This window comes from Amphibalanus amphitrite, unplaced genomic scaffold, assembly GCF_019059575.1.
Source record: "Amphibalanus amphitrite isolate SeventyFive unplaced genomic scaffold, NRLGWU_Aamphi_draft 000540F_arrow, whole genome shotgun sequence".
Taxonomy (NCBI): Eukaryota; Metazoa; Arthropoda; class Thecostraca; order Balanomorpha; family Balanidae; genus Amphibalanus; species Amphibalanus amphitrite.
Genome location: NW_024882034.1, coordinates 435,009 through 459,283, shown reverse-complemented (window position 1 = coordinate 459,283; position 24,275 = coordinate 435,009). Strand labels below are relative to the sequence as shown.

Here is a 24,275-nt window from a genome sequence, read left to right as displayed (position 1 = left end):
GCAACCGGGGCCGTTTTCCGTCCCCCCCCCTACTAACTCCGCAAATAAGGGAGCTACGGAAACAAACGGTACCTGACGAGAGATCTGCACAGGAAGATTCTAAAGCACCCAATTTTGTTTTATCTCAGGTCAGTTATCAAGGTCAGAGGTCAAGGTCAAAGTAAAAAACCGGCACATTGTAGTGATCTCAAATTAAGCGTTCCGGAGGACGGCAGGATGCATGAAACCAGCCAAAATGGGTGGGAAACGAAAGACGAGGACCTGGAAAACCTGTTGACGCGTTAATCAAGGAATTATGTTTTATAAATTATCAATGTCGTTGGATGATATGCACAGAAATAAGTCATATGCAAATTATGCCAATTCCCACCAATTCCGTGCAAGTCACCGGGAAAAGTGGCAGCTTTCTTTACATAAACATCGTCACTATTGCTTGCAAAAATAAAAGTGATTTTTCTTTGAAACAAAATTTTTTGTTGTTTCGGGTGTTTTAAAAAATATATTTGATGACATAAAATTGAAAAAAGACCTACATTTAGTTCTTCAAGTTATCTTCTCTGACTTATTCATCACTATCAGCATTTGTAACCTATTTTGTGATTGGTGTATTCAAACAATCGTCACTGGCATCAGCTGTTCGGATTGGATTTTGACTTTCCGGCTCACTTCTGGCGCGGCGTCGGTCGGAGTGACTGGGGAGTGACGTTTTTCTTTATATATTTTCCCGGGCCTATTTTGGTGAGTTATTTCTATGCTATTCTTGTTGATGCAAAGGATAACGTTTACACCATATTCCGTCAAATACTGAGCTGTACATGATTATTTGAGATGTTGAGACGAACCCGGCGCAACACGTGCTGTTCGCATTGTTCTAACATTATTGATTTTTTATCAATTAAAAAGTATTCCGTTTGATTTCTGTGTTATTATTCCTGTGTTTTTATGCAAAATATTCAATAGCCCTGCCCAAATGTGTCTTGAAAACATAATTGTAAAGATGGCTCAAGTGCAGAGTTGGAATTTTGGTGGAATCTGAAAATGGCGCTGGATGACATTTTCAGTTACGTAATACTTTCCCATATACCACGATTTCTTCATGTTTTGTTATTTTGATGTCACTTTCATAACATATGTTGCGCAGCTCGAGGGAAACTACAAGGCTTAGATCCAAAAATTGATTGGTCAATAAGTAGACTTTTGGTGACCATATCAGTCGGTGACACACCAGGGAAATAAGCTAAAATTAGAGTGCTCTATTTATTGCTCCCGCTACTTCACCGTCTCCCATAGGGTCCTGTGTTGAGCTGGTGTCGAGGCTCTAAAAATGACGCCGATTTTTGCACCCTTCTCACGAAAATCGCTCGGACCGCCTGGAAACCAATTGTTCCGCTCTAAAAATTTCATGATCGACGGGAAAATGAATGAGGAAAAGATTGGTCCTGAAATAATTCTGAACTCCCTGTAGAACATATCGAAATATGGCTGCAAACTAGGAGCATGTCAAAATCGACAAAACAATACAAATAAACTTACCGGGATTTTTTTATTTTCCATGCATCTGTGTATGAAATGAGTCGGTTTTTCGGAAAGATCACCTTCTGTTTAATTAATAATTCCACAATTGCAATCGAGAAAAAAAACATTTCCGCTGTGACAGCAGTTTTGGCATTGTGCCAGTAGTGTGGCGTTCGCGGTGCTGCGTGGTCGTCGGGACGGAGTTGTGAGTATTTTCGGTGTTTTAAATGGTTGATGGCCATTTGAACCAGCTTCATATTATTTCCTACACATTTTTGCATCAAATTATTGCTTTGAAAGACCATTGAAACCCCTTATCTCTTCATGAAACACGATCATATTCATCGTCGACGAAAATGGCGCGGGACTCCATGTGCATTCCGATCGAAATAAATCGTAAATTAAATAATATTCGATGATAAGTATCATATTCTAGTGACACATTTTCATAAAATAAGGCATAAACTTTGCAAGGAAGTCAACATTGGATAATTGGATTCTTATTTTGCTCACATATCCTTGTAGTAGTCAAATGGCTCAATTGTTAGATAGATGTAAGTATATGTTTTGGCTTGATGTTTGCTGTGAAACCACCCAGCCACTTGCAGGTTGAGTGATTTTCTGATAATTACCTGATAATCATTTCTCCTTTTCCTTAAAAGAAACTAAAATTCCTTTCAAAGTAATCCATTTTAAGGAATGGCGGCTTGCTCATTGGCATTTCATGTTCTTGTTTTGTTATTGCTGGCAGTATTTTGATACAATAATGCAATATGAATTTTTTGCAATAAAAACCTAAGACAAACTCAGTTAATGCGTCAATCAAACACCCAACAGAAAGATTGTGAGTCCTTGTAACGTGAAGCATAATATTCTATGAATGTGTTATATAGAATATGCCAAATATTAAATTAATTATTATTTGATACTGATAGCTGAGCAGGTGAATTATGCCACAATATAATTTCATTTTCTGGTTTTGAAATAGCCGGCAGTATTTTACTTCAACAAATGTAATATACATGGAATACATGTTGTTATGTTACCTATGTTAAAAGTTTAATAACAGCCAACAGAAGGAGCTGTTTCAGCAGATAATGTTTGTACCTTATGCATTACCTTTCTTTTCTGCAGGGCCATGCTTCCGCTGGGTGGTCGACATTTGCCTCCTGAAGAAGTTGAGCAACATGAAGACCACCAGATGAGGTGTCTGCAGTTCATGTGGAACTCTGCAGACTACAAGTGTTATGCCAACCACAACCAAAGTGCTGTGATCATGGAGGCATGAACCTCATGACAACACTTCAGATTTGCAGTTGAACCAAAGTGTGATTCAAACCACCTGTGGCATCTCACTCAATGTGTGAACAGTGTGATTATTGTGCAGTGTTCAGCTGCAACTAAGACATTTTTTAGTGACTTGTTTGCAATTAGCCACCAAAAGCATTTTTGGGCTGGCTGCTGTAATTTGTTGTGCACACTGCACTGCACAATAGTGGTAGTGTTTGTCACTTGTCAAGTTGTCAGTTGTGCATGTTGCATGTTTCTCTTCCCTCGGCCCTCATTATCAGTTAAGTGGTGAATTGGCATCACTCAGTCTCCCCAGATCTCCATTAGGCATTAACTGTCTGTCAACCACCTAACTTGAGATGGTATTTGCTAATAGTGTCAGAAAAGAAGTGATTGTAGACATTTTTAGGAATATGAGCTCCGTTTCATGCGTGTTCCAGTGGTCATTTTGTCACATGTCCCATAGTGTAATAAATGGAAACTGTTGTTCCCTTTTGAAGGTACTCGCGGATGCAGAAAGCGTTGGGCCTAATTATTAAACGCACCCTCCTATCAGCGACGCACGAAATCGACAAATATCATCCTTTTTAGAACAGGAGGAAACGAAAACTTGTGAACATAGCTGTACCTACAACAGTGCATAAGGAATTGAAATTCTGGGAGTTTTTGAAATTCGGAGAAACTCAAGTTGTCGACAGGTATGCCCCCGCCCCCCTTGCACGTCAAAGACCGCCTAAAAAACAAACGCCTACAAATGAAGGCATTATTCGTATGTTCGTTGTAATTGCAGCAGCCTGGCAACATGTATTGCGGTCCGATGGCGAATTACACTCGTGCTCAAAAACTGCCGGTAACTGCCAATGCACTTAGGTCATAGGTGAGGAGAGGAAGGGTTATGTCATATATCAACATCATAGAAATGGCTTCATCTGAGCTGTGCCTATTGTACATAATTCAACCAATCTATGCATTTCGTTTCTTGCAATCTACTCATGCTTTCACTCCAGCTTCAGAGTAATCATCCCATATGGTACGTCTTAAGATATTGATTTCTATGGCGGTTTGCAATTACTAGCCACGTCTCACCTCAGTTTGGTGGCCCCGCATCGGCCCACTCGGCCGCTCTAAAATTGACTTACGGAGGAGGATGGTGGCTTTTATTTTAGCTTCTCCGCCGACTGCGGGGAGCGCCGTCGCCGAGGTAGGAGCAATAATTAGCTTATGTTTGGGACTTATTTCCACGCTTAATTAACATTTTAATGTTATTTTAATTAATTCATGTTAATCTTTGACGCATTCTCTTTCTATTGATACCATCCACCGGTCTGAGAATTACTGCCTTGCTGCGTAAGGGCCGATAAAAGATCACGCTTTTAGGGGTATCTCTTCAACATGGGGCAGGAGCAATAAATAGAGCGCTCTAATTTTAGCTTATTTCCCTGGTATGTCACCAACTGATATATGGGCACAAATGCAGCCCTCTACTACAGATGAAAAACGGTATAACGTGCTGGTACCTGCGGTATCGCGTCCATTTAGGTATCAGAGTGAAAGGGCTTCCATTTTCCACTAGAAATTAGAGCAATTTGAAATTTGACACATTCACTCAAAAATGGCAATAGAAAAACAGCCTTTCTGCAGGTTCTGGGCATCACAATCAGCCAGACATGTGCATGGATCCAAGAAAATGGATCTGGGATCTGATCCCACAGATCCTGATCTCGGATCCGTCGGGATCATAGACCAGTCTGCGAAACGTGGCAGGGTTCAACGAGATCTCGTCGGGGCAGACACAGTGGGGCAGAGGCAGAAATCGGGGCAGCTTTTGAGAAGTTGGGGCAGAGTTTGGCTATTCCGGGGGCGGGGCGCACGGTACGGGAGAAAATAATAAAGAAGCGGAGTATTGTTGAAACGCGCGAGAAAAAGTGGGCTGCGCCACAATCGTCGCTAAAGCGCAGAAATTGTCATTTAAAACTGCTGCCATATTCAAATTTCCCTTTATCAGGGCTATGAATGTTTTCCGCGCCGTGTTTCGTATTAGCCACCAAGGAAAGGTTTGTGTGTGAATTTCACGAGCCTTAATCAAATCGCCCCAGACCTAAGAAGTAAGAATCATACCGCGACCGATTTCAGCATTTGCACGGGTAATGTATTTATATGTGTGGTTTTTATGCCATACATAGTTCATTTAGGGCATAATCTAACCTGCCCCGAGTAGATGCCCCATTTGGGGCAGAAATTGGGCTGCCCGGAAGTCAACTGCCCCATTTGGGGCAGTATTCCGGCTGCCCCAAACACCTCGTCGAGCTGGCTGCCACGTTTTGCAGACTGGATCATAGATCCAGCTCTTTAATTTATCGAGAGATCCGTAGGAATCATAGAACAGAATCTAGTATTTTTGATTGAGATCCAGTGGGATCAGATCCTCATTTATTTTGGTCAACACAGAAATCCCAAGAGATCACTCGTTATAACTCACAAACGTTCTTATTTAGTGCTTTTATGTGATAACACGTCATAATCCATAGTTTTATGGCACTTATTGACAGAGAAACACTTGGAAGCCTGGTTTCAAATGTTGTTCATGGTGGGATCCACTCAGACCATAGATGCATGCTTTTGGTTTATTGTCAGATCCTGTGAGATCATAGATCCAGGACAATTTTTCACGCCGAATTCGGTGGGATCATAGATCCGAACCTTCAATTTGCCTCGAGATCCACTGAGATCATAGATCCATTACTCGGATCCATGCACATGTCTGCAATCAGCTGGCCATTCCATAAATGGATCAGTATTTTGAAAGAAAATTATTATAAGATTTAGTTTCATTACAATAAATATATTCAATTTTAAAAATGTTAATTTAGCTAGGTACAATTGGAAAAAAAACATACAAAATAGTAAAGATAATGACATTTTAAAACCGTGGTGGTGCTTACACTTTTTGGCGTGTCTGTTTCAATCCGCCATAATTGCGAATCACTGTTTGACCTTGTATTGTAACTGGGATTTAGAGCCGCCACGCCACAGTCATGCTTGAGTGAAACGCTATTGCAGAAAAGCTATTTCTTAAAAAAAAATCATCCATTTTGGCAGTTTTTGTCCCTTGCAGGCAAAACCGTTGACCTTTGTCAAATCTGAAGGAAGTATTCAGAAAAAGCATTGAAAAAGCAAATGTGCTTCTCCAAGGCGTTGTAGCTTGGTTTTCTGTCATGGTCCGTTTTGTTGAAATTGCCGACATTTGGCCTGAAAATTGGCAAAATTTGGCCTTTGATGACCTCTGGTGACCTGACATTTTAACCCAAACAGTGGCCAAAGTCATTTCGTCATTATTTTTGACGTTCTTTCTCAGGCCGCCTACCCCGTATCGCTACGTGGCCCAGGACCAGGAGCCGAGTTAGAGGGGGTTTCAGCCCCTTCCACCCCCCCCCCCTCCAGGCTTGGAAATCCAGGATCCCCAGCAGGCTGCGGTTAAAGGATGTATGACAAATTTTAAATATTTCGGTCAGGGTCGCGGAGCCGGAGCCGGCATATTTTGCCCGGAGCCGCCATAACATTTCACCGGGAGCCGGAGCCGATCTTTTCCTCCGAAGCCGGAGTCGGAGTCGGAGCTGTCTGAAATTTTCACGGCTCCGCATAACTGCACATAGGGGATGTACTGAGTCGGAGCGGGAGCCGTAGCCGTAGCCGGGGTCGCCATGACATTTCACCCGGAGCCGGAGCTGGAGCCGATTTTTTTCTCCGGAGCCGGAGCCGTCTGAAATTTTCACGGCTCCGCATCTCTGATTTCGCTTTATTGTACCTTCTTTAACCCTCGTCGCCGCGGGGGGGGGGGGGGTTCTGCCGCCCCCGCCAGACGATAGCTTCGAACACGCTGGAGATAGAGCAGGGCCCTGTTTCACAGGTGATAGCAGCACGCTGCTTTTACACGTGTCAAATTGGGTTTCCATGGAAACATCAACAGGCCCATTGCTCCAACACTACCACAAGTGTGACGTCAGCTCGCGCAATTTGATAGCAGCGTGGTAGCAGCATCCCGTGAAACACCGCCCAGAAACGTGACATACCTGACCTTTGATTCACGCCTGATCTTTTGACACCAACCGCATTTTTGGGTTAGGTCGGGTCACTGACCTATGACGTGATCAGTGAACCTCTGCACGGTCTCAGATGTCGCAACTTTGCAATGCCCTCAGTGCCAGAGGAGCTTTCACAGGGAGATGAAGCTTACAAGTGCCTAGTATTCTCCAGAGGTCTCACAACTTGTATATCTCAGTTCTTCCTAAAGGTCACATGAGGTCAGGTCAGTCACGTGCATATTATGGGCGAACAAAGATTTGAACGTGACTTTACCATTACCTAAAAGTCGATGGTGAAAAATGGAAAGCTACCATTTTGGTGCCGGGGACGATCTCGTACTATCTCAACCGCACGGAATCGTGATTTCATGCACTCCTTGCAAGTTTCGATGCTTCACTTTTGCATTGTTAACCTTGTGTGACGTCATTTATGACATCACTAGGGTCAAGAATTTTTCGTCAATAACTCCTGATCAAATTGACCTAGCGAGTTGGGAAAGCCACCAATGGCCTCAGGAAAATCTGCCGAATCACACGATATGCAACATGACCTCCTTCGACCAGCTTCGTGGCCTGGGGGCTCTGACCTGACCGTGACCCGATGTCAACACCTCATGTTGACCTCACCCAAACAAAAAGTAAAGCATTCGACGCGCTTGAGCAAGGCGAACAGGATGATGCCAAAATCGCGGGTCTGCGGCCGTTTTTCGACAAGCTATTTACCAAAAACCGAACCCCTACTTAAAGGGACTATCCCACCTTTAACATGGGGTTTGAGTTGAGATAGCCAAGTTTGCGGCGAGGTTCAGAAACCACTATCTATCTAGGTTGCAACCCCCGCGGCCTCTTGGTGTTGAAGAAATTCGTTCCCTTCATTTGAAAATGGGCCTTGTACAAGGCCCTATCTTCAACATGGAGCGACCGTTAGTGTGACGTCACCTCGTTTAGTCATTCTGATTTAAATGGGTTTGTCGTTGAAAAATCGCTTAAAACTTGGTCTGAACTTTGTTGTGGTGCCTACAGAGTAAAAAGAATCAGCTTTATGACAGTAATGTGGCCTGGGGAAGGAGGTAATTTTGGGCTGTGACGTCACATATTTGAAAGTTTGTGTTTGGAATATGGGAAGCCTAAGATGTTTAATGAAAAATAAATGCCAGAACCGTGTTCCTGGTCATCAAATCTATAAAGTCAGGCACAATTCAACTGGTTTTAACAACATTTTAGAAGGTGGGATAGTCCCTTTAAGGCCGCTTGACCTGACCTCAGAGTTCATCGGTTGATCTGAGCCCTTACAATTGGGTACCAGTCGCTGCGTCTAACGGCGCACACGCTGTTTTTTCCGCGACGTTCTAGCTCCATCAGGGACGAAACGGCGAGGGGGGGGGGGTCGTACCAATCCCCCTCGGCCGGGCGCGTATGTAGAAAACTGATAGGTCCGGCGAGGGTTAAGGATCGGAGGACGGAGAACGCCGAGTCTTCATGCAGTGGATCCCAGCGCACTGCGGAATACCCGGCAATGAGAGAGAGGACGTGCTGGCTAAAGAGGCATCCAGCCTGTCGCAAGACGCCGTCCCAACGGACGTCCGCTCGATGGTGAAGGCAGTCGGCCGCTCCGCCACCAAGGCATGGCGTCGCAGCTGGCCAGACAGCTTCTTCAAAACCATCATGGGAGACCGGATGCCGATGCCGGTGCTCCTGGAGTCTCGCGACGAGGCGGTCAACGTCCACCAGCTGCGGGCGGGACACTGGAGCCGCTCGCAGAGCTACCTTCACAGAATCGGACGCCGCCCCGAGCGCGACTGCCCACAGTGCAGTGATCTGGCCTGCCCGGCGGCGCGCTGCCTGGTGTGTCGCGAGGGCCCAGACACGCCGGAGCACGTGCTGCTGAGGTGCCCGTGCTTGGCTGGCGCGAGGCTCCGCCTACTCGGCAATATCAGACCGGACCCTACGCAGCTTCGGGACGGCGGGGCCGTGGCGGCCTTGAGCCGCGGCTACCTCAGTCACCAAGAGCCGTTGGGCTACGGTCGGCCGTGAGCCGACCCGGGGAGACCAACAACAACAACAGGGTTAAGGATATGCAGTGAAGTGCTTCAAAAAATGATATGAATCTCATGACGTTGTTGGAAAAGTGTGAGAGGAGACTAGTGATGCTTCACTGCCGCTGAATAGCCTATTCCTGGCCCGTTTTTGAGCTGTTCCTGGCCAACTCAAACCGTGAAAGCTTATTCTAGTTGGATCAAGTATTGTGCATTTAATTAATGCAAACAGAGTAGTTTACATCCCCCAAGAATGTTTCAAGTGAAGCATTTTGACTAACCGACGTATTTTCATCCCGTTCCAGCTGTGCCACAATGTCCGCCGACGACCGCAGCTCCGCCGCGCGCATGCGCAACTTCAAGAATCGCGGCAAGGACTCTGACGAGCTGCGCCGCCGGCGTCAGGAGACGAGCGTGGAGCTGCGCAAGGCCAAGAAGGATGACCAGATCCTGAAGCGGCGCAACATCTGCCTGACGGAGGAGGACACGGCCACCAGTCCGCTGCAGGAGTCGACCAATAAGCCGAGCACCGCCAAACAGCCCTCGCTCACCATGGAGGAGATCGTGGCAGGTGAGACGCGGGTACGGGGACTGTCGCAAACAGCGGATGGTACCCCGTAACGAATACGCATCACCGTGACACACAGTTTCATGTTCGATGGAAACATAGCTACAAAGCAATAATATGACCTTGCCCATGATTGTCAGCTTAACCCTAAACCTGTTATGCTCCTTTCTTTTTTTTAACAGTTTTATATTTATTCAGTGATAGGCGATTGTTGAACTTTCACTTTCCATTTAGGGTTTTTTTCCGGTCTGAGTGTTCCCCTAAACATCCAAATAAGAAATCGATGCACAGTTTGCTTGTCCCGATGGACCGTCTAATTGCGCTTCTGTCCCCAGGTATTGTCGGCTCGGACAAGTCGATGCAGCTGACGGCCGTGCAGGCCGCGAGGAAGATTCTGAGTCGCGAGCGTAACCCGCCGATCGACACTATGATTCAGGCGGGCATCGTGCCGCACTGTATCCGCTTCCTGACGCACGCCGACGAGCCGCAGCTGCAGTTCGAGGCCGCCTGGGCGCTCACCAATATTGCCTCGGGCACCTCCGAGCAGACAAAGGTAGACGGACGGCCGGGCCGGGGAGGGTCTATCTTTCGGCGTTATCAGCTAATGGGTGGGCCTCGCAAGCGACTGGTCTGTACTTTATTTTGCGTCGATTAATGCGCGAAATGTTTTATTTATATATTATGTAAGCAGTGATCCTGAGACGCGCTCTTAATATAAAGTTGCGGTTTTCTTTTGATAATTAATGTCTTATGGACTATAAACAGTTGTATTCGTGAATGTGTTCAGCTGATGTTGCTGTATTATGAATCTTCAATGATCACTCATTAGACTCAGAAATAGCCATGTGAAGATGTTTAGAGGACATGCAGTGCGCCTGTTCTTCCCGTCCTGTCTCTGTCTGTCTGTCTCTGACTGACGCCCCGCTCCCGTCTATGTGTTTCGGACAGTTTGTGGCCAACCAGGGCGCCGTGCCGCACCTGATCACCCTGCTGTCGAGCACCGAGCAGCACGTGGCCGAACAGGCTGTCTGGGCGCTGGGCAACATCGCCGGCGACGGGCCCGAGCTGCGCGACTACACCATCTCGTGCGGCATCGTGGCGCCGCTGCTGGCGCTCGTGCGGCCCGACACCAACGCCCACTTTCTGCGCAACGTGACGTGGACCATAAGCAACCTGTGTCGCAACAAGAACCCGCCGCCGCCGTTCGACGCGGTGCGCCAGTGTCTGCCGGCGCTGGCGCACCTGATCCACCACACGGACACTGAGGTGGTGACGGACGCGTGCTGGGCGCTCTCTTACCTCACCGACGGATCCAACGACAAGATCGAGCACGTCATCGAGGCCGGCGTGGTGCCGCGCCTCGTCGAGCTGCTCGGGTCGGAGGTACGGACGGGATTGCTGCCTTTTGAGTAGGTGGGATGGGTGTGGGGGGAGGGATCGCTTGACATAAACTTTTGGGTTGCTAAGCGTTGCCGACGGTGGGCTCGTGGTCACTCATGGTCGAAGGTAATACTGTTTATTTATATTTCTGATCAGCTCCAACTGTCGTGTTATGTACTTGTGTCACGCACGCAGTTACTGGACTTAGCAACCGGAGTTCAAAGGCTCGTGATAACCGTACGGATGCTGCTTGGCATGGCCGATCTGCTTTTTAATGTTCTCTACCCTGAAAAATAGTTCTACAGGGCTGCGGAGTCGATGGATTTTCGGCGACTCCGACTCCGACTCCGGCTTTCAAAAACCAGCTCCGACTCCGACTCCGACTCCGGGCAGAATTGTCGACTCCGACCGACTCCAACTCCCGACTCCGACTCCGCAGACCTAGCAGGGCTGCGGAGTCGACAGATTTTCGGTGACTCCGACTCCGACTCCGGCTTGGGTTTCTAAAATCGACTCCGACTCCGACTCCGACTCCGGTCACAACTGTCGACTCCGACCGACTCCGACTCCGACTCCGCAGCCCTGGTTCTAACTATGAATATGGTAGAAAACCATCGTGTGATGTGTTTCACGGATTCTGTGATTCTGAAAAATCTGCTATTATTGTGACGACTAATCTCCCATTGTGAAGCTTATCCCGTCTCTGTCCCCAGGAGGCCGCTATCATCTCTCCGGCGCTGCGTACGCTCGGTAACATCGTGACCGGCAGTGACGCGCAGACGGACACCGTGGTCAAGGCGGGCGCCATGCGCTACTTTCCGCGCCTGCTGGCTCACAGCAAGGCCAACGTGGTCAAGGAGGCCGCCTGGACCATCAGCAACGTGACGGCCGGCAACCTGCAGCAGATCCAGGCGGTGATCGACGCCGGCCTCCTCGGGCCCGTCCTGGAGGTGCTTCAGAAGGTACGGTAGGCGGCGCGGGGTCGTGGAACCGTTAATTAGCCGGTGGTGTGGGGTTGGGGAGTGGGTGTTTTGAAGGCTGCCGATGTTTGTGTGCGTGAGTCGCGTGATGACCTAGTTTGGGGAGTCCGGCGTGTGGCGCGGCACGGTACGCCAGTTTGGCGTCTCTGTGACCTTCGAATGTCTTTGGTAGCCAATCAACTGACGAAAGGTTAATATTGTTCATCGCTCTGCAGGTCTTGTGAAGATGCCAAGATAAAAAGCCGTTCTGAGCGGTGCTGTCGCCGTGTAAAGTTAGACCCGCTCACTCCGTTTCTGGTCTGTTTGTCCATTTGTGAGTCTACGGCGACTATCGCTCACCATTGAATCAGTACTGTGTCTGACCCATCTCTCCTCCTCGTGTTACAGGGTGACTACCGGTCGCAGCGGGAGGCCGTCTGGGTGATCCTGAACCTGACGTCGGGCGGCTCTCAGGAGCAGGTGGCCGAGCTCTGCCGACTGGGCGTCATTAAGCCGCTCTGTGACCTGCTGGCCGCCGAGGACGCCAAACTCATCACCGTCATCCTGGACGCGCTGTCAAACGTGCTGCGGGTGAGTGGACGCGAGGGATATTGGCCCGACGGGCTCCTGGCGGGGCTCACTCTCAGTTGGAAGTTGGGCGTTGTGGGCTGGTGACAGCGGCCCAAGGAATTGTTCGTGAGAGGGCTTTGTGCTACCGTGGGGCTAGTTCTTATTATTGCGACAGCGTATTTTTGCTCGATAATGTTGTTTTGTTTCTACAGCAAGATCCACTAGCTATATTGTCTGTAGTCTGCCGTCTTTCCGCTGGTTATCCGACGTGCCGTGCTGCTTGTAACCGTCTGTGTCTGTCTGCCCCCCAGTACGCCGAGCAGGTGGGCCAGGAGGGCGCCGTGGCTCTCCAGGTGGAGGAGTGCGGCGGCCTGGACCGCATCGAGTCACTGCAGACGCACGAGAACGAGACCATCTACAACAAGGCCGTCTTCATAATCGGCAAGTACTTCGGCGACGACGACGAGGAGGACGCCCAGGTGGCGGCGCCGACCGCCGACGCGGCCGGCTTCCAGCTCAGCGTCGACACGGACGCGGCCACGGCCGGCGGCTTCCAGTTCTAGGAGAGCGGCGGCAGCGGCCGCGCGCGTTACACACGGGGCGCTCGTCGCCCGACACGAGACTGGTCTCCGAGACACTGTGATGCTGACTGGGGTGCCGACTGAGGACTGATAGGGACCGTTTTAGGGCGCGCGCCGTGCCGCGTGCCACCGACGACTGACGCGCCTCCAGTGGGCGGGACGCTGGACAATGTACAACGGGAATCAGCCGTCTTCCGGTGTCTGTCTGTTTCCGCGGCGAGCTGCACGCGCCTCGTGCGCTGCCGCTCCCGATCAATAGCCACTTTTGTCATCTCCTGTGCGTGCCGCGAAGCGCCTGGCGGCCATCCAGCCGCCAGGCCTGGTCGGGGTGAGACGCGCCTCGATATTTTATGTTTTTAGTCGTTCAGATATTTTGTATGGAAATAAACCAAGTATTCTATCGATGCTCTATCGAGTTCTTATTCGAAGGACTGGTGGGTCGGGAAGGCTTGGACACCTTTATGGAACTCCTATCTAGTGCGTCATTGAACAATGTCACATTGAGCATGAGGCGAGTGGGGACTATACGGACAGCTACGACTCTGTGGGCTGGTGGCTTCTTATGCGTCGACCAGCGTCCAGCGAATTATATGGTAAATTTATTTCGACATCTCCGAAATGTTCCTTCATTAGCATTCGGAAAGTGGAATACGCACAAACCCTGATGCGAGGGGGGGGGGGCGATCTGCTTCCTGCCAACGACTCTTCATTTCAAATAATTGAAACGTAAACGATTTGCAACTAATTCGTTTCGATTTGGAACTAACACGACACAGACTTAGCATCTGTATACACTACTACTACTGTACTGTACTACTGTATGCATTTCTTAAATTGAACTTTTTTAGCCAAACACGTACACATATGATAAAATGAATGTCACCATCGTGTTCTACGGCCCAAATTACCCATAAAACATGTGTCACAGACTGCGAATATCAGTTTTGATTTTCGGGGATATGTGCCTACCCGGTTGACCTGACCTTGACCCTGACCTATGCTTGACTGACCCCTACATGAAAACGAGTTTGTGACGAGAGGCGCCCATTGCGAAGTCCTGAAGTCCATGCTACTGAAAGCCCGATTTCAGGTGTTTGACCCGACCTTGACCCGACCTGTGACCTCAAATTCAACTTAAAAGTACTACTACTACTACTACTACTACTACTGTACTACTACTGTACACTACTACTGTACTACATAGACGTGGCAGGACGCATCAGCTGTTTTCTTTATCGCGTATATTGCGAAATATTTATCCCCCGTCACATAGTAATCGATGGCTTGTACAAACGCGCTTCATTTGCTACACCTATAGCACCACGTAAAAATAGCAACAGTTTCTCGGCTACGATTGCGGGAGGTAATAAGCTCATCAACCGGTCACAGAACAGCCATTTCCAGTTCAATTGCAGAATGGTTATGGACAACAACATTTTGGTGACTGGCAAACAGTGTTTCAGATAAACGTCTGGGTTTGATGGAAATTGCTCGATAATTTCCAAAAGAAAAAAGCTGCGACATCGGAAAATGCCTAAGATATTATCACTTCTAGCCGTTGTTTTCATATCTATTAAAACATTTATAACCTTGTAACTCGTACACGGCATTGATTGCGACGAATGCAAACAACTGGCTGCCAGAAAAACTACGTTTTCCTATCCACGTAAGGTGGATAGCCGCCCATAGCTACGATGTTGGTACCCTGGTCGAAATATTGAAATATAGACTATTTACTGGGAAATACAACATTACACACTATCGATTGGCATGAATTGGCGACACATGTGTGCTAACAAGTCCCACTAAATCCTTACCCTTATAGATTCCTCAACCTTATATCCAATCCAGTACAAGGTGGGTATAAAAAAACAGCGATGAATGGACAGCGTACCGGGCCTCCCGTCATTGATCTTCATCTCTGCGGTATTCATTTCTGTTTGGTCTCGACTGGGACCGAGTTGCGACTGTCTCTCAGCTGCATGGCCAGACGCGCGCCCGTCAGCTGGAACACAAAGTTGATGAGCCACGGCGTGTAGTGGTTCAAGTACTGGAAGAGCAGAATAGGCTGGATGGCAATCCAGGCCTCGGCCAGCTGGGCGCCGATGGCCACTGCGCAGAGCCGAGCGCAGCGCTCGGCGGTCATGCGCCGGTCGGAGGCGGACATCTCGCCGCCAAACACTTGGCCCGGCTCGGCGACAAACGCGCTGCGCAGAAGGTCCGAAAACGTCGGCCCCGGGCACAGCAGCGTCACGCGCAGACCCGCCGCCGACAGCTCGGAGCGCAGCGCGCCGAAAAAGCCATGCAGCGCGTGCTTGGAGCCGGTGTAGGAGCCGGAGCAGGGCGCCGGGCAGGTGCCAGCCGTGGAGGACATGACCACCACCTGGCCGCCGCGGCGCGACACCAGCTCCGGCAGCGCCACGCGCGTCAGCTCCACCGGCGCGAACACGTTCAGCTCGAACAGCTGCCGGTCGACGGCCGGCCGCGTGTCGGCCCAGGCGCACCGCTGGCTCCGGCCGGCGTTGTTTACCAGCACATCGAGCCGGCCAAAGTGCGCCAGCAGCCGGTCCAGCGCCGGCCGGTGCTGCTCAAACTCGGTCACGTCCAGTGGCAGCACCAGCACCTGGTCGGCCGCAGCGCCCGCCTCCAGACACCTGCGGCGCACGCGCTCTAGCTCGGCCGGCCGCCGGGCGGAGAGTGCCAGCCGCGCGCCACAGGCGGCCAGCTCCACGGCCAGCGCCTCGCCGATCCCGCTGGAGGCTCCCGTTAGCCAGATGACGCGATCGCGCAGAGCCGGCCTACCACGGCCCAGTGCCGACAGCACAGCCAGCACTGGGTCACAGTCGCACAGCAGGAACAGTAGCAGCAGCAGCAGTAAACATACAGCAACAGGCCACAGCATCATCTGAAACAGCAGAATAGCAGATATATTCAACAACTGGACAGCAGTTTCAAATGAAGAGATTCCTGTCAAAGACAAAGATATTTTTTCTAACCAATGAAATTGAGGGATTTTACTTCTTAAATTCTAGCATTAAGGCAGCCTCTCAGCAGCAAAAGAATGTATTTGACAGCACAAATGTTCAAAGCATCAGAATTATAAAAACTGGGAATGGAATTGCACGTCACCCAGATGGTGAGAATACATAGAGAACCACACTGTAAGCTAATACTGCATTCAATATAGCCTCATTAAGCATTTCCCTCAATTTTCAAAACCGTTGTTATAGCACCGGTGAATGTTGAGCAATAAACCAACAAATATTTTTGCTTTTTAGATGTAAGCTTGAGCTGGCAAAAGCCAAATGATGTGCTTTACTTTACCTCGTGTAGTCTGCCCTTCTATCTTCTTATGGTATTCAATTTAACAGCAGAATTGTGAAATCAATTCCGATAGTAGGTACATACCTACCAAACTAGTACACAGTAATAAAAAATATTACTGAAAAGACTGAAAGCTCTTCACAGAAAGTCTATGTTTGGTCTATGTATATCACACTGACACTGTGTTATTTTGTGTACCTATGTTATAAGGGACGTAGGACGTAGTTTTCCGAAATGTCTTATACGCGTCACTAACATCTTCTGAAATTCCTACCAAATTACTGCCATATTTGAAGTCTTAGAAAATTTACCTCCCTACTCCAAAGTTGTTCTTTCAGCAATTTCGCTTTGTTATAAAGTTGAATTAATTTTTGAATTCTGAATAAATCTATCAAATGGATTTATCACCATGCCTTTAAATTCAAAATTCAACCAGGGTGGTGATACCATTATAGTGTAAACATTGCATTGATCATGATGAGTTATGACTGAGATATAGCAATTAGCAATACAAAGTAGTCAACAACTCAAGACTTATTTGACTCTGGTGCCAGGGGCGGAGAATTGTCATAATCCCAGGGGGTGCTTTTCTAGCATCTGGCGAATGGAAGCTTCGAATTCTTGCGTAGATAAGCACGTAAAGGTACGTTTTCCAAGCAGCATCACTCACCTCGCGGCTTACGCAAAGCAGTTTGTGTCTCAGACGTAAGTTAAGCACCGCTGGAGCACTATTGCACGGTGACTCTTTTGAATTTCAGGGGGTGCTTGAGCACCCCCAAAACCCCTAATTCTCCACCCCTGTCTGGTGCAGGGGCGTCGTTTTGTATAGGCCTGGTAGGGCCCGAGCCCTACCAATGTTTATTTGGGCCCTACCAATGTTCGCTGAGCCCTACCAATCTTTTGTCACTTATCAGTTGGCAAAAAAATCAAAATAAACAGATAAGCAAACAAGCATATTTGTACAGTCGTCACAGACGTGTGTAGCCTGCTGGGCCGTAGGAGCTGCTGTCGCGAACCCTTCGCAAGCCGGCAGGGGGTTCTTAGGGAACGGCAAGGGGTCCTCACTCCTCAGACCGGCAAAGGGTCTTCAGAGGCCGGCAGCACCTTCAGAAGTTCAGTGGGGTCCTTAGAGAACGGCACGGTACTCTCAGACTCTGGTGGGATCCTCAGAATAGCCGGTGTGGGCCACGCAAAAGTCACCGGTGGGTGTTAGTCAGATGCACATGTGTGGGGCTTTCAGAGGCGCCGGTGTGGGACCTGCACAGTCGCCGGTGAGGGCTCTCTTAAGCGCCGTTTCGGGGTCCTCAGATACACTGGTTTATGGCCATCACAGATATGCGTGGGACCCTTAGAGCTGCTGAGCTCTGACGAGCCCTGTGGGGTCCCTTTGAGACGAAATATGGCCAGCGTGGACCCTCAGCGGCCGATTGGCGCCGCAGGGACCCGAAGGGCCCCCTGGACCCGATGGGAGGGGCACGTGCCCCCTGTGCCCGCCCCCCCTCACTTGGCTACGCCACTGGAATCTATCATGTTATGTTTAAGATCTCTGCAAGATGTATCCCCCGTTTGTGGACTCTGCAGAGAAAAGGCAAGCTCGAAAGGAGGCTTAGCGCGGTGTTTTTGGCCCCTTTATCGAATATCTAGAATTAAAGTACTCGGCTTTTCCGGACAGTTTCGTGACTATTATTGTCACTTCGTCAGCGGTATACAAGTAATATAAACATTTTCGAATATCTAGAAGATGTCATTGACTTGTCACCGTAAAGGAATTGTGGGTGTCACGTGGGTGTCACTAAGGGACACCGTGCCGAGTTGCGCAAGTGGAAGCACACCGAGTAACGGCCACCAAATGAGTGTTTCGAGTTGAAGTTAGTCGGCAAGGTGATAGTGGTTGCATTTTGGAATGCCGACGGGGCTCTGCTTGTCAACTTTCTAAAACAGGGGCGCACAATTGATGATGTGCGTCCATTCGATAGACATCGAGGAGAGGCTATAGGGAAGCTGATTAAGTGTGCACCTGATCCACGTCCACGCACTTGCGTACATGCGCGGGGTGACGATCAGTGAAGCGATGAAATGTGGCTTCGAGTTGTTGTCGCATCCACTTTTTTCCGAACCCTGCACCCTCTGGTTGCCACCTCTTCCCCAACATAAGGAAATTAGCAGTGGCAACTTCGCTGACTGCAGGGAGACTAAAGCAGCCGTCTTGGACGTGGGATGGGTCCGAAACCCACTTGATTATGGAGACTTTGAGGGCTCTCCCGAAGCGCTGCGCGAAATGTGTTTGTCTTAGCGGTGGTTATTTGAATAAATGAACTTGTTGGTCTAATAAGTCGATGATGTATCTCTCTACTTCTTCATGATCGGGCATGTAACTTTCTGAATGCCGGCTCGTACTGTCATCCTTTTATTTTGGCAAGCAGGCCTTTCTAACTATCGTGGTGTTTCGAGACCTTGTTAGTTGTCGAACCCTGCAAATTGCAATTGGCGCGGTCCATCAAAACCGTTCCTGGCCCCTTGCAGCACAGCCGTGCCGTGGGCCTCTTTCAGAATGGCGTGCATTCCTCCGACACTATTATAACTGCCTATTTAACTGCACGTTTTGTGCATGGAGCTCGGTGAGGACCTAGACTTCCAAAATGTTTTTTTTTTTAGATTTTGGTTTGTCTTGTCAATGACCAGGGCGAAAAAATAAGTGGCCGAAATCCGATGAGAAAGGCAGATTTGGGGGTACCCTACCTTTTAAGCCCCGTCACATATGGCCGGCCGCCGCCTTTGGGCCCTACCAATCATTTTCGGAAAACGACACCCCTGCTCTGGTGGAATCAAGAACTCGAATTATTGAATAAATAAATTAGGAGAATGTGGCTAGTCAGTTTGCATCAATGAGCACAAAGTGATAAATTCTCTAACAATTGCCTAATAGGTAGGTACTAGACTAGGTAAGGTAATGTCTCAGAACTGGTCTGATCTAACGTAGGTGACGCTCGTCGCTCACTGATAAGAATTTTGAAGTAGATGTCGCCACTATATATCCAGTTTTCTTTGGCGGCAGCGGCAGGCAGACACTGCGTTTTCGGCTGTGTTCACTTCTTCTCGGCTGCCAATGCCCTGGTTAGCATTATCGGTACGGTAGTCACTCTAATCGCACTTCTTACCTAAAGGTTATACTCGGTTATTGATCGACCTTCGTTCCCCATGTCTTCCATCTCGGGAGAGTCGGAGACGGGACATACAATTCCTTCTCCTCCACGCCTCTTTCTCCTGCTCCGGGCTGGACGGGCAACTTCATCCCATGCGGGATTGCCCGTAATAGCACGCCCGTAGCCTGGTGCGGTGAGTGCTTGGGGGGGGGGGGGCTGGTCGGCCTGTTCTCCCTCTGGACGGGTTCAGCCCCGGCGACTCACCAGGGTGCTCGACCAGATCAATGTACTACCTACATATACCTAATTCCTATCATCCTTCCGGCCCCATGAAATGGTCTGGTCAGACCGAAAGGGCCCAACCCAACAAAACAAACAACAATAAAATTGCTCGAATCAAGACCCGTGAATCACGATGCAAAGACTCATACTGCGTTACTTACTGAAAGCATGCGACTGGGATACCTATTACCTATCACAGATAATCTTCGAAAAAATGAATTGTTCCGAATACTGACACCCGGTGATATGCTACATTCGTAAGGTCACTTTTAGGTAAATAGGCACCTAACTATGCCGTATCGCAATCTGCTCAGATGAAGTGTTCGTGTTTGGTAGCCCTTTTCTTTCACGTCGGAATATTGGGCAGTGGGCACCTATTTGATCCGTTTGATCTCCAAAATTTCACGCTGGTGACCAACGTCAAAATTTCAGCAGTCTATCGAAAACATCATTGATTAGGTAGTAGGTACCAAGATTACTTTACTACTCGTAGGTACCTATCATGTTTTTTCTACCAAAAGCCCCTAAATTACCTACCTAAACACTTTACTGAGGCTTTGAAACGTTGCCGAGTTGTAAAATTGATTCCGTAATAAATAGGTCAACGCTAAATGTCGGGGGTACAGACTAGTTTTGCATCCTACTTTTGACACACGCTGCGAGCCCCTGGCTTGTTTTGTGTTCGTCAGATGACAGTTACCAGGTGTCGGTTAGTTTTTACCACGTCCCAAAAATAGCTGGAGCGTTTCTGCCTTGTTTTGGAAGCAGGTCCTCGTTAATGCTGTGTATGATAACAAAGTACCTAGTAACAATAATAACGAAAAACAATGTCAAAACGAGGGCGGCTTGTTTAGTGACGATGCTCAAAAGAAGCATCGTCTTGTTCCTACTTAACGAATGAAGCTCAAACTAGGTCAAAACTAACGTATTGCTCAACCCATAGTCAGATGACCAGCAGATCCTACGCCGCCCAATCCAGTCATCGAATTTGCCAGCGAATTCGTTTGAAGACCATCATATTATTAAATATCGGTGGTCTTCAAACGAAATCCCTTACCAGTTTGATGACGAATTCATCCGGCCCATTCCAAAAACGCTCAAGATAAAATGAAAGTGTATTTCTGAAATAATATGCTTTCTTGCAATGCACCTTTCGTATATCAAGCGAATCTTTCACTTCCAGCGCCCGTTTACAGTTATCAATCGAATCAGAAGCATGCACATACCTATCGATAGATCTGAACCTAAGAACACAGACGACATTTTGTAGAGTACCTGTCTGAGCCTATGCAGTGGAGCCCGTGAGCCGCCCAACCGCAGCTGCCTCATGAACTTGATGATAGGTCTGAACCTCAGATTGGCCAGAGCTTGGCCGTCAATAACCAGCTTATTTATATCCACAGTTGTAGTGACTTAGGGTTTGGAATTTGCCAAACCTAAGTTTTGATTACCAAGAGAAGTTTTGTACTTCTTGCACTTGCCCTTTCTTCATAACTTTGGCGGAAATCGTCGTAGTGAAACTTCAGTGCTCCGTTAGCTGTCGGTTCTTGAGAGAGTTGGCCAGGCCGGACACCGGGGGCGGCTCCACAACTTTCGAAAAATTAAACCTAAGTCCTATTGCACTGCATGGAGAGCAATTCATTTAAAATCGCTCTTGTTTCGCCCCCCCCCCCTCGACAACTTTGCAAACGTCTCTGCGCGATTTCGTTGAGAATAATGGCTTATGGCAAGTTATTGAATCAGAACGTCGATCACTGCAGGTCATATATCGGCAAGCAATTCTTCATAACTAGACACTGCACAAATGGAAACGATACAGGTTTGCCCAGTGATAAACACTCGCACTGCACAGACTCGCGCACCCCCGACCGAACGCGGCACGGCACTGGCACGGCACAGCGCAACAGCTGGCGCCGGGAAGCCGGGAACGCATTAAGTGAAGGATTCACAGGTGCGCAACTTTATTGCGAACAATAAAAACCTACCGCAAACGATTAAAAAAAAAGTTTTAGGGCAATCGGAAATACAAATGTATTGACTTATAGAAATAAAATTGTCATTCACCTTCCAAATAACCCAACAATTTATTTGCCGTAAAAAGTGTCTGGAAATGGAAAGTTGCTAACATGATTCAGCAAGTAGGGAAACGCCAATATACCTGGGGAAACGCAGCCGCTACCTGGCGAATAATCTCAGGCTGGTTTAGTGACGAGTGCATTGCTACGGCTTGTTCCTCAACCTTCACAGATTACTATGACAAAACTACCCCTAGTATTTTGATCATCCTGAGGCTGGCTTTCACCTAATAATTTGATGAGGGTCTTCCTCGTTTCGGATTGAGGCGAAAACAAACGTCAAACAACCTTGATAGTTAATTCAGCACTTCAAAACAAAGGTACACCTAGGGTATCATAACAATACCGGATCATAACGATCTGGATAGTTCTCAGCCTGTAAGCTAACTAAGCGGTAACTAGTCAAGTGGTAGGTACCGGAAGCATTGACAACCTGGTGACTGTTTCGAGACCCTTGTTTTGACACATAGCTCGTCAATATTTTTTACAGTGTAGGTACAGCCCACCGCTAAAGTAATGTGTGGTTTTACCAATCTCAACGGATGGCTTTGACCGACGATTTTTAAATGCGGACTGATTGAAAAGAAGACGTCAATAGATAAAGTTGTAGCTGAAAGGGTGAAGATACATGTAAGCTACATTTAAAGTCTCGTTGCAGTCTGGCTAATCGTTCCTAGGCTTCAGAAGCAGAACATACCCATGACTGAAACCACACATTACTTCTGCTGTGGACTGTACCTATATGTAGGTATCTGTTGCTTTTAAAGTCGTTTTCTAAGCATTAATGGTGTTATCTAGTAATTGTTTCAGGTGAAGAAATGCTGCATAGGTGCAAGGAATATCAGAAAAAACCCGAAGGATCAATCGTCATGAAAGATTTCTGTCAACAAATTCATCTCGGCGAGTACAAAGTCAAAAACACAGCAAGGTTCCCGCACCATTTAGTCACGTTAACTGGTTTATGGCCCAGTGTGTGTTTTTAATGCCGCATTATTACCTATTGATTTCCAGAACGACCGAAAGCTCCCTTCTTTATATGTTATGTTTGGTCGATATGTTTAGGCGATTTTCAAACGGCATGCTTATAGCGATATTTTGAACACCCCGGCGATGCCCTCTCATTTGCACGTCGGTATATGATAAATTTGCCCTCTGTTTCCTAACATTTTCTTCTTTTGTGTGTTCTCTATAAATATTTTTCAAGGAACTATAGGTATCAGAATTTCTGAAGTGACAATGATTAGCTCAAATTAACCCTCGCATGTGTGCGGCGTTTGCCAGCTTCTAATGTGTAGGGGGGGGGGGTCGGTTGGACCCCCCTTGCCGTTTGGCCCCTGATCGAGCTAGAGCTTCGCGGAAAAAACGAGCGTGTTGCCCGTGACGAGAGGAAGCCGATGATACCCAATTTTAAGGTCCTAGGTCATTGGTTGACCTTCCAGGTCAGGTCAATGACCCAAAGTCGGGAAAATCGGGACCTATTAGAAAGTCGTAAAGTGTGGCTGCTAAGGGGTTTTTCGGGGTGCTCATCACGAATATCGTGTTAGTTTTCATCACAGATGATGTCTTTAAGCATTTAGACCAGGTCGGGTCAGGTCAGGTCAGGTCAACCAGTAGGGGTTGTGACGGGTATTCGTAGTACGTGTCAACCGCCTCTGACAGCTTCGTAACATGTTACGAAGGCACCAAAACTACTTCGTAAATGTTCAAATGGTTGCTAAATTCGAATTCAGCTCCAAAAACTAGCCTAGAAACATGTAAAACTCGAAAAAGTGAACCGAGGTCACCCGAGGTCACCAAAGGTCAATGACCTGACCTGACCTTCAGGTGACCTTGACACCCATTCTAATGCATGGGAGCAACATCAAATCACATGTTTGAACGTTTGAAACCACGAAAAGCTTGCAAACGCGCGGCTAATGCGAGCCGACATACGCGGAATCGCGATTCAGGCCAAACATGGTCTCGGAAAAGAGGTCACAGGTCAAAGGTCATTTGGGTCAGGGTCATGAAATTTTCAGGGTAGATGTAAAATTGATCAATGAGAGGGTACTGAAAGTTTCGTCGCGATCGGCCGCTTTTTACGCGAGTTATTCGCGAAAAACCATGGGGGGTTCATCCGACCCCCCCCCCCTACACATGCGAGGGTTAAGCCTAAGCACAGCTTTTTATACGAACGAACTGATATAAAATATCACAACTATCCCGAAAAGTTAAAAAAAAATGGTGGCTGAGCTGTGACCCACCACTTCAGTGCTGTCCTTCAGATGTGACCCGGAACTCCTTCTCAAGGACGTCAGTGTCTTTTTGATAAATTAGGGTCTGGTGCAGTGTCTGCATGTGACGGCTGTTGGCAGCTCCTCACACTGCCACCTGGGCGCGGCCCGGCGCGCACTTGTCGCCGAACAATTATCGGGCCGGCCCCCTATCGTCCAATCGTGTCGGCAATCCTGTGCTCGAGGACAGTCAGTGG

The 24,275-nt window shown here is 48.2% G+C and overlaps 2 protein-coding genes across 3 annotated transcripts; one reads left to right on the top strand and one right to left on the bottom strand.

Moving 5' to 3' along the window:
* The first annotated feature begins 284 nt into the window (after window positions 1-284).
* Window positions 285-13,386, top strand: LOC122393542 (importin subunit alpha-5-like). The gene is made up of 7 exons (XM_043389707.1): window positions 285-738; window positions 9,229-9,494; window positions 9,827-10,044; window positions 10,440-10,874; window positions 11,585-11,833; window positions 12,239-12,421; window positions 12,712-13,386. Exons 2-7 carry the CDS (start codon window positions 9,239-9,241, stop codon window positions 12,961-12,963), a joined length of 1,593 nt encoding a protein of 530 aa, XP_043245642.1. The 5' UTR covers window positions 285-738; window positions 9,229-9,238; the 3' UTR covers window positions 12,964-13,386.
* An 826-nt stretch (window positions 13,387-14,212) lies between these two features.
* LOC122393544 (dehydrogenase/reductase SDR family member 7-like) lies at window positions 14,213-16,515 on the bottom strand. 2 transcript variants are annotated; one of them, XM_043389709.1, is made up of 2 exons: window positions 16,306-16,515; window positions 14,213-15,886 (listed from the first exon to the last, which is right to left on the bottom strand). In XM_043389709.1, exon 2 carries the CDS (start codon window positions 15,884-15,886, stop codon window positions 14,912-14,914), a length of 975 nt encoding a protein of 324 aa, XP_043245644.1. In that variant the 5' UTR covers window positions 16,306-16,515; the 3' UTR covers window positions 14,213-14,911. The 2 variants fall into 2 exon arrangements, with proteins under 2 accessions (XP_043245644.1, XP_043245645.1); XM_043389710.1 differs by having other exon boundaries at window positions 16,394-16,437.
* Between the last annotated feature and the right edge of the window lie 7,760 nt (window positions 16,516-24,275).

Excerpts from the sequence above, each read along its gene's own strand:
- LOC122393542 (XM_043389707.1), top strand. The coding sequence starts at position 9,239 with ATGTCCGCCGACGACCGCAGCTCCGCCGCGCGCATGCGCAACTTCAAG. Across the intron at positions 9,495-9,826 it reads CATGGAGGAGATCGTGGCAG|GTATTGTCGGCTCGGACAAG; the intron begins GTGAGACGCGGG and ends TTCTGTCCCCAG. Across the intron at positions 12,422-12,711 it reads CGCTGTCAAACGTGCTGCGG|TACGCCGAGCAGGTGGGCCA; the intron begins GTGAGTGGACGC and ends TCTGCCCCCCAG.
- LOC122393544 (XM_043389709.1), bottom strand. The coding sequence starts at position 15,886 with ATGATGCTGTGGCCTGTTGCTGTATGTTTACTGCTGCTGCTGCTACTG.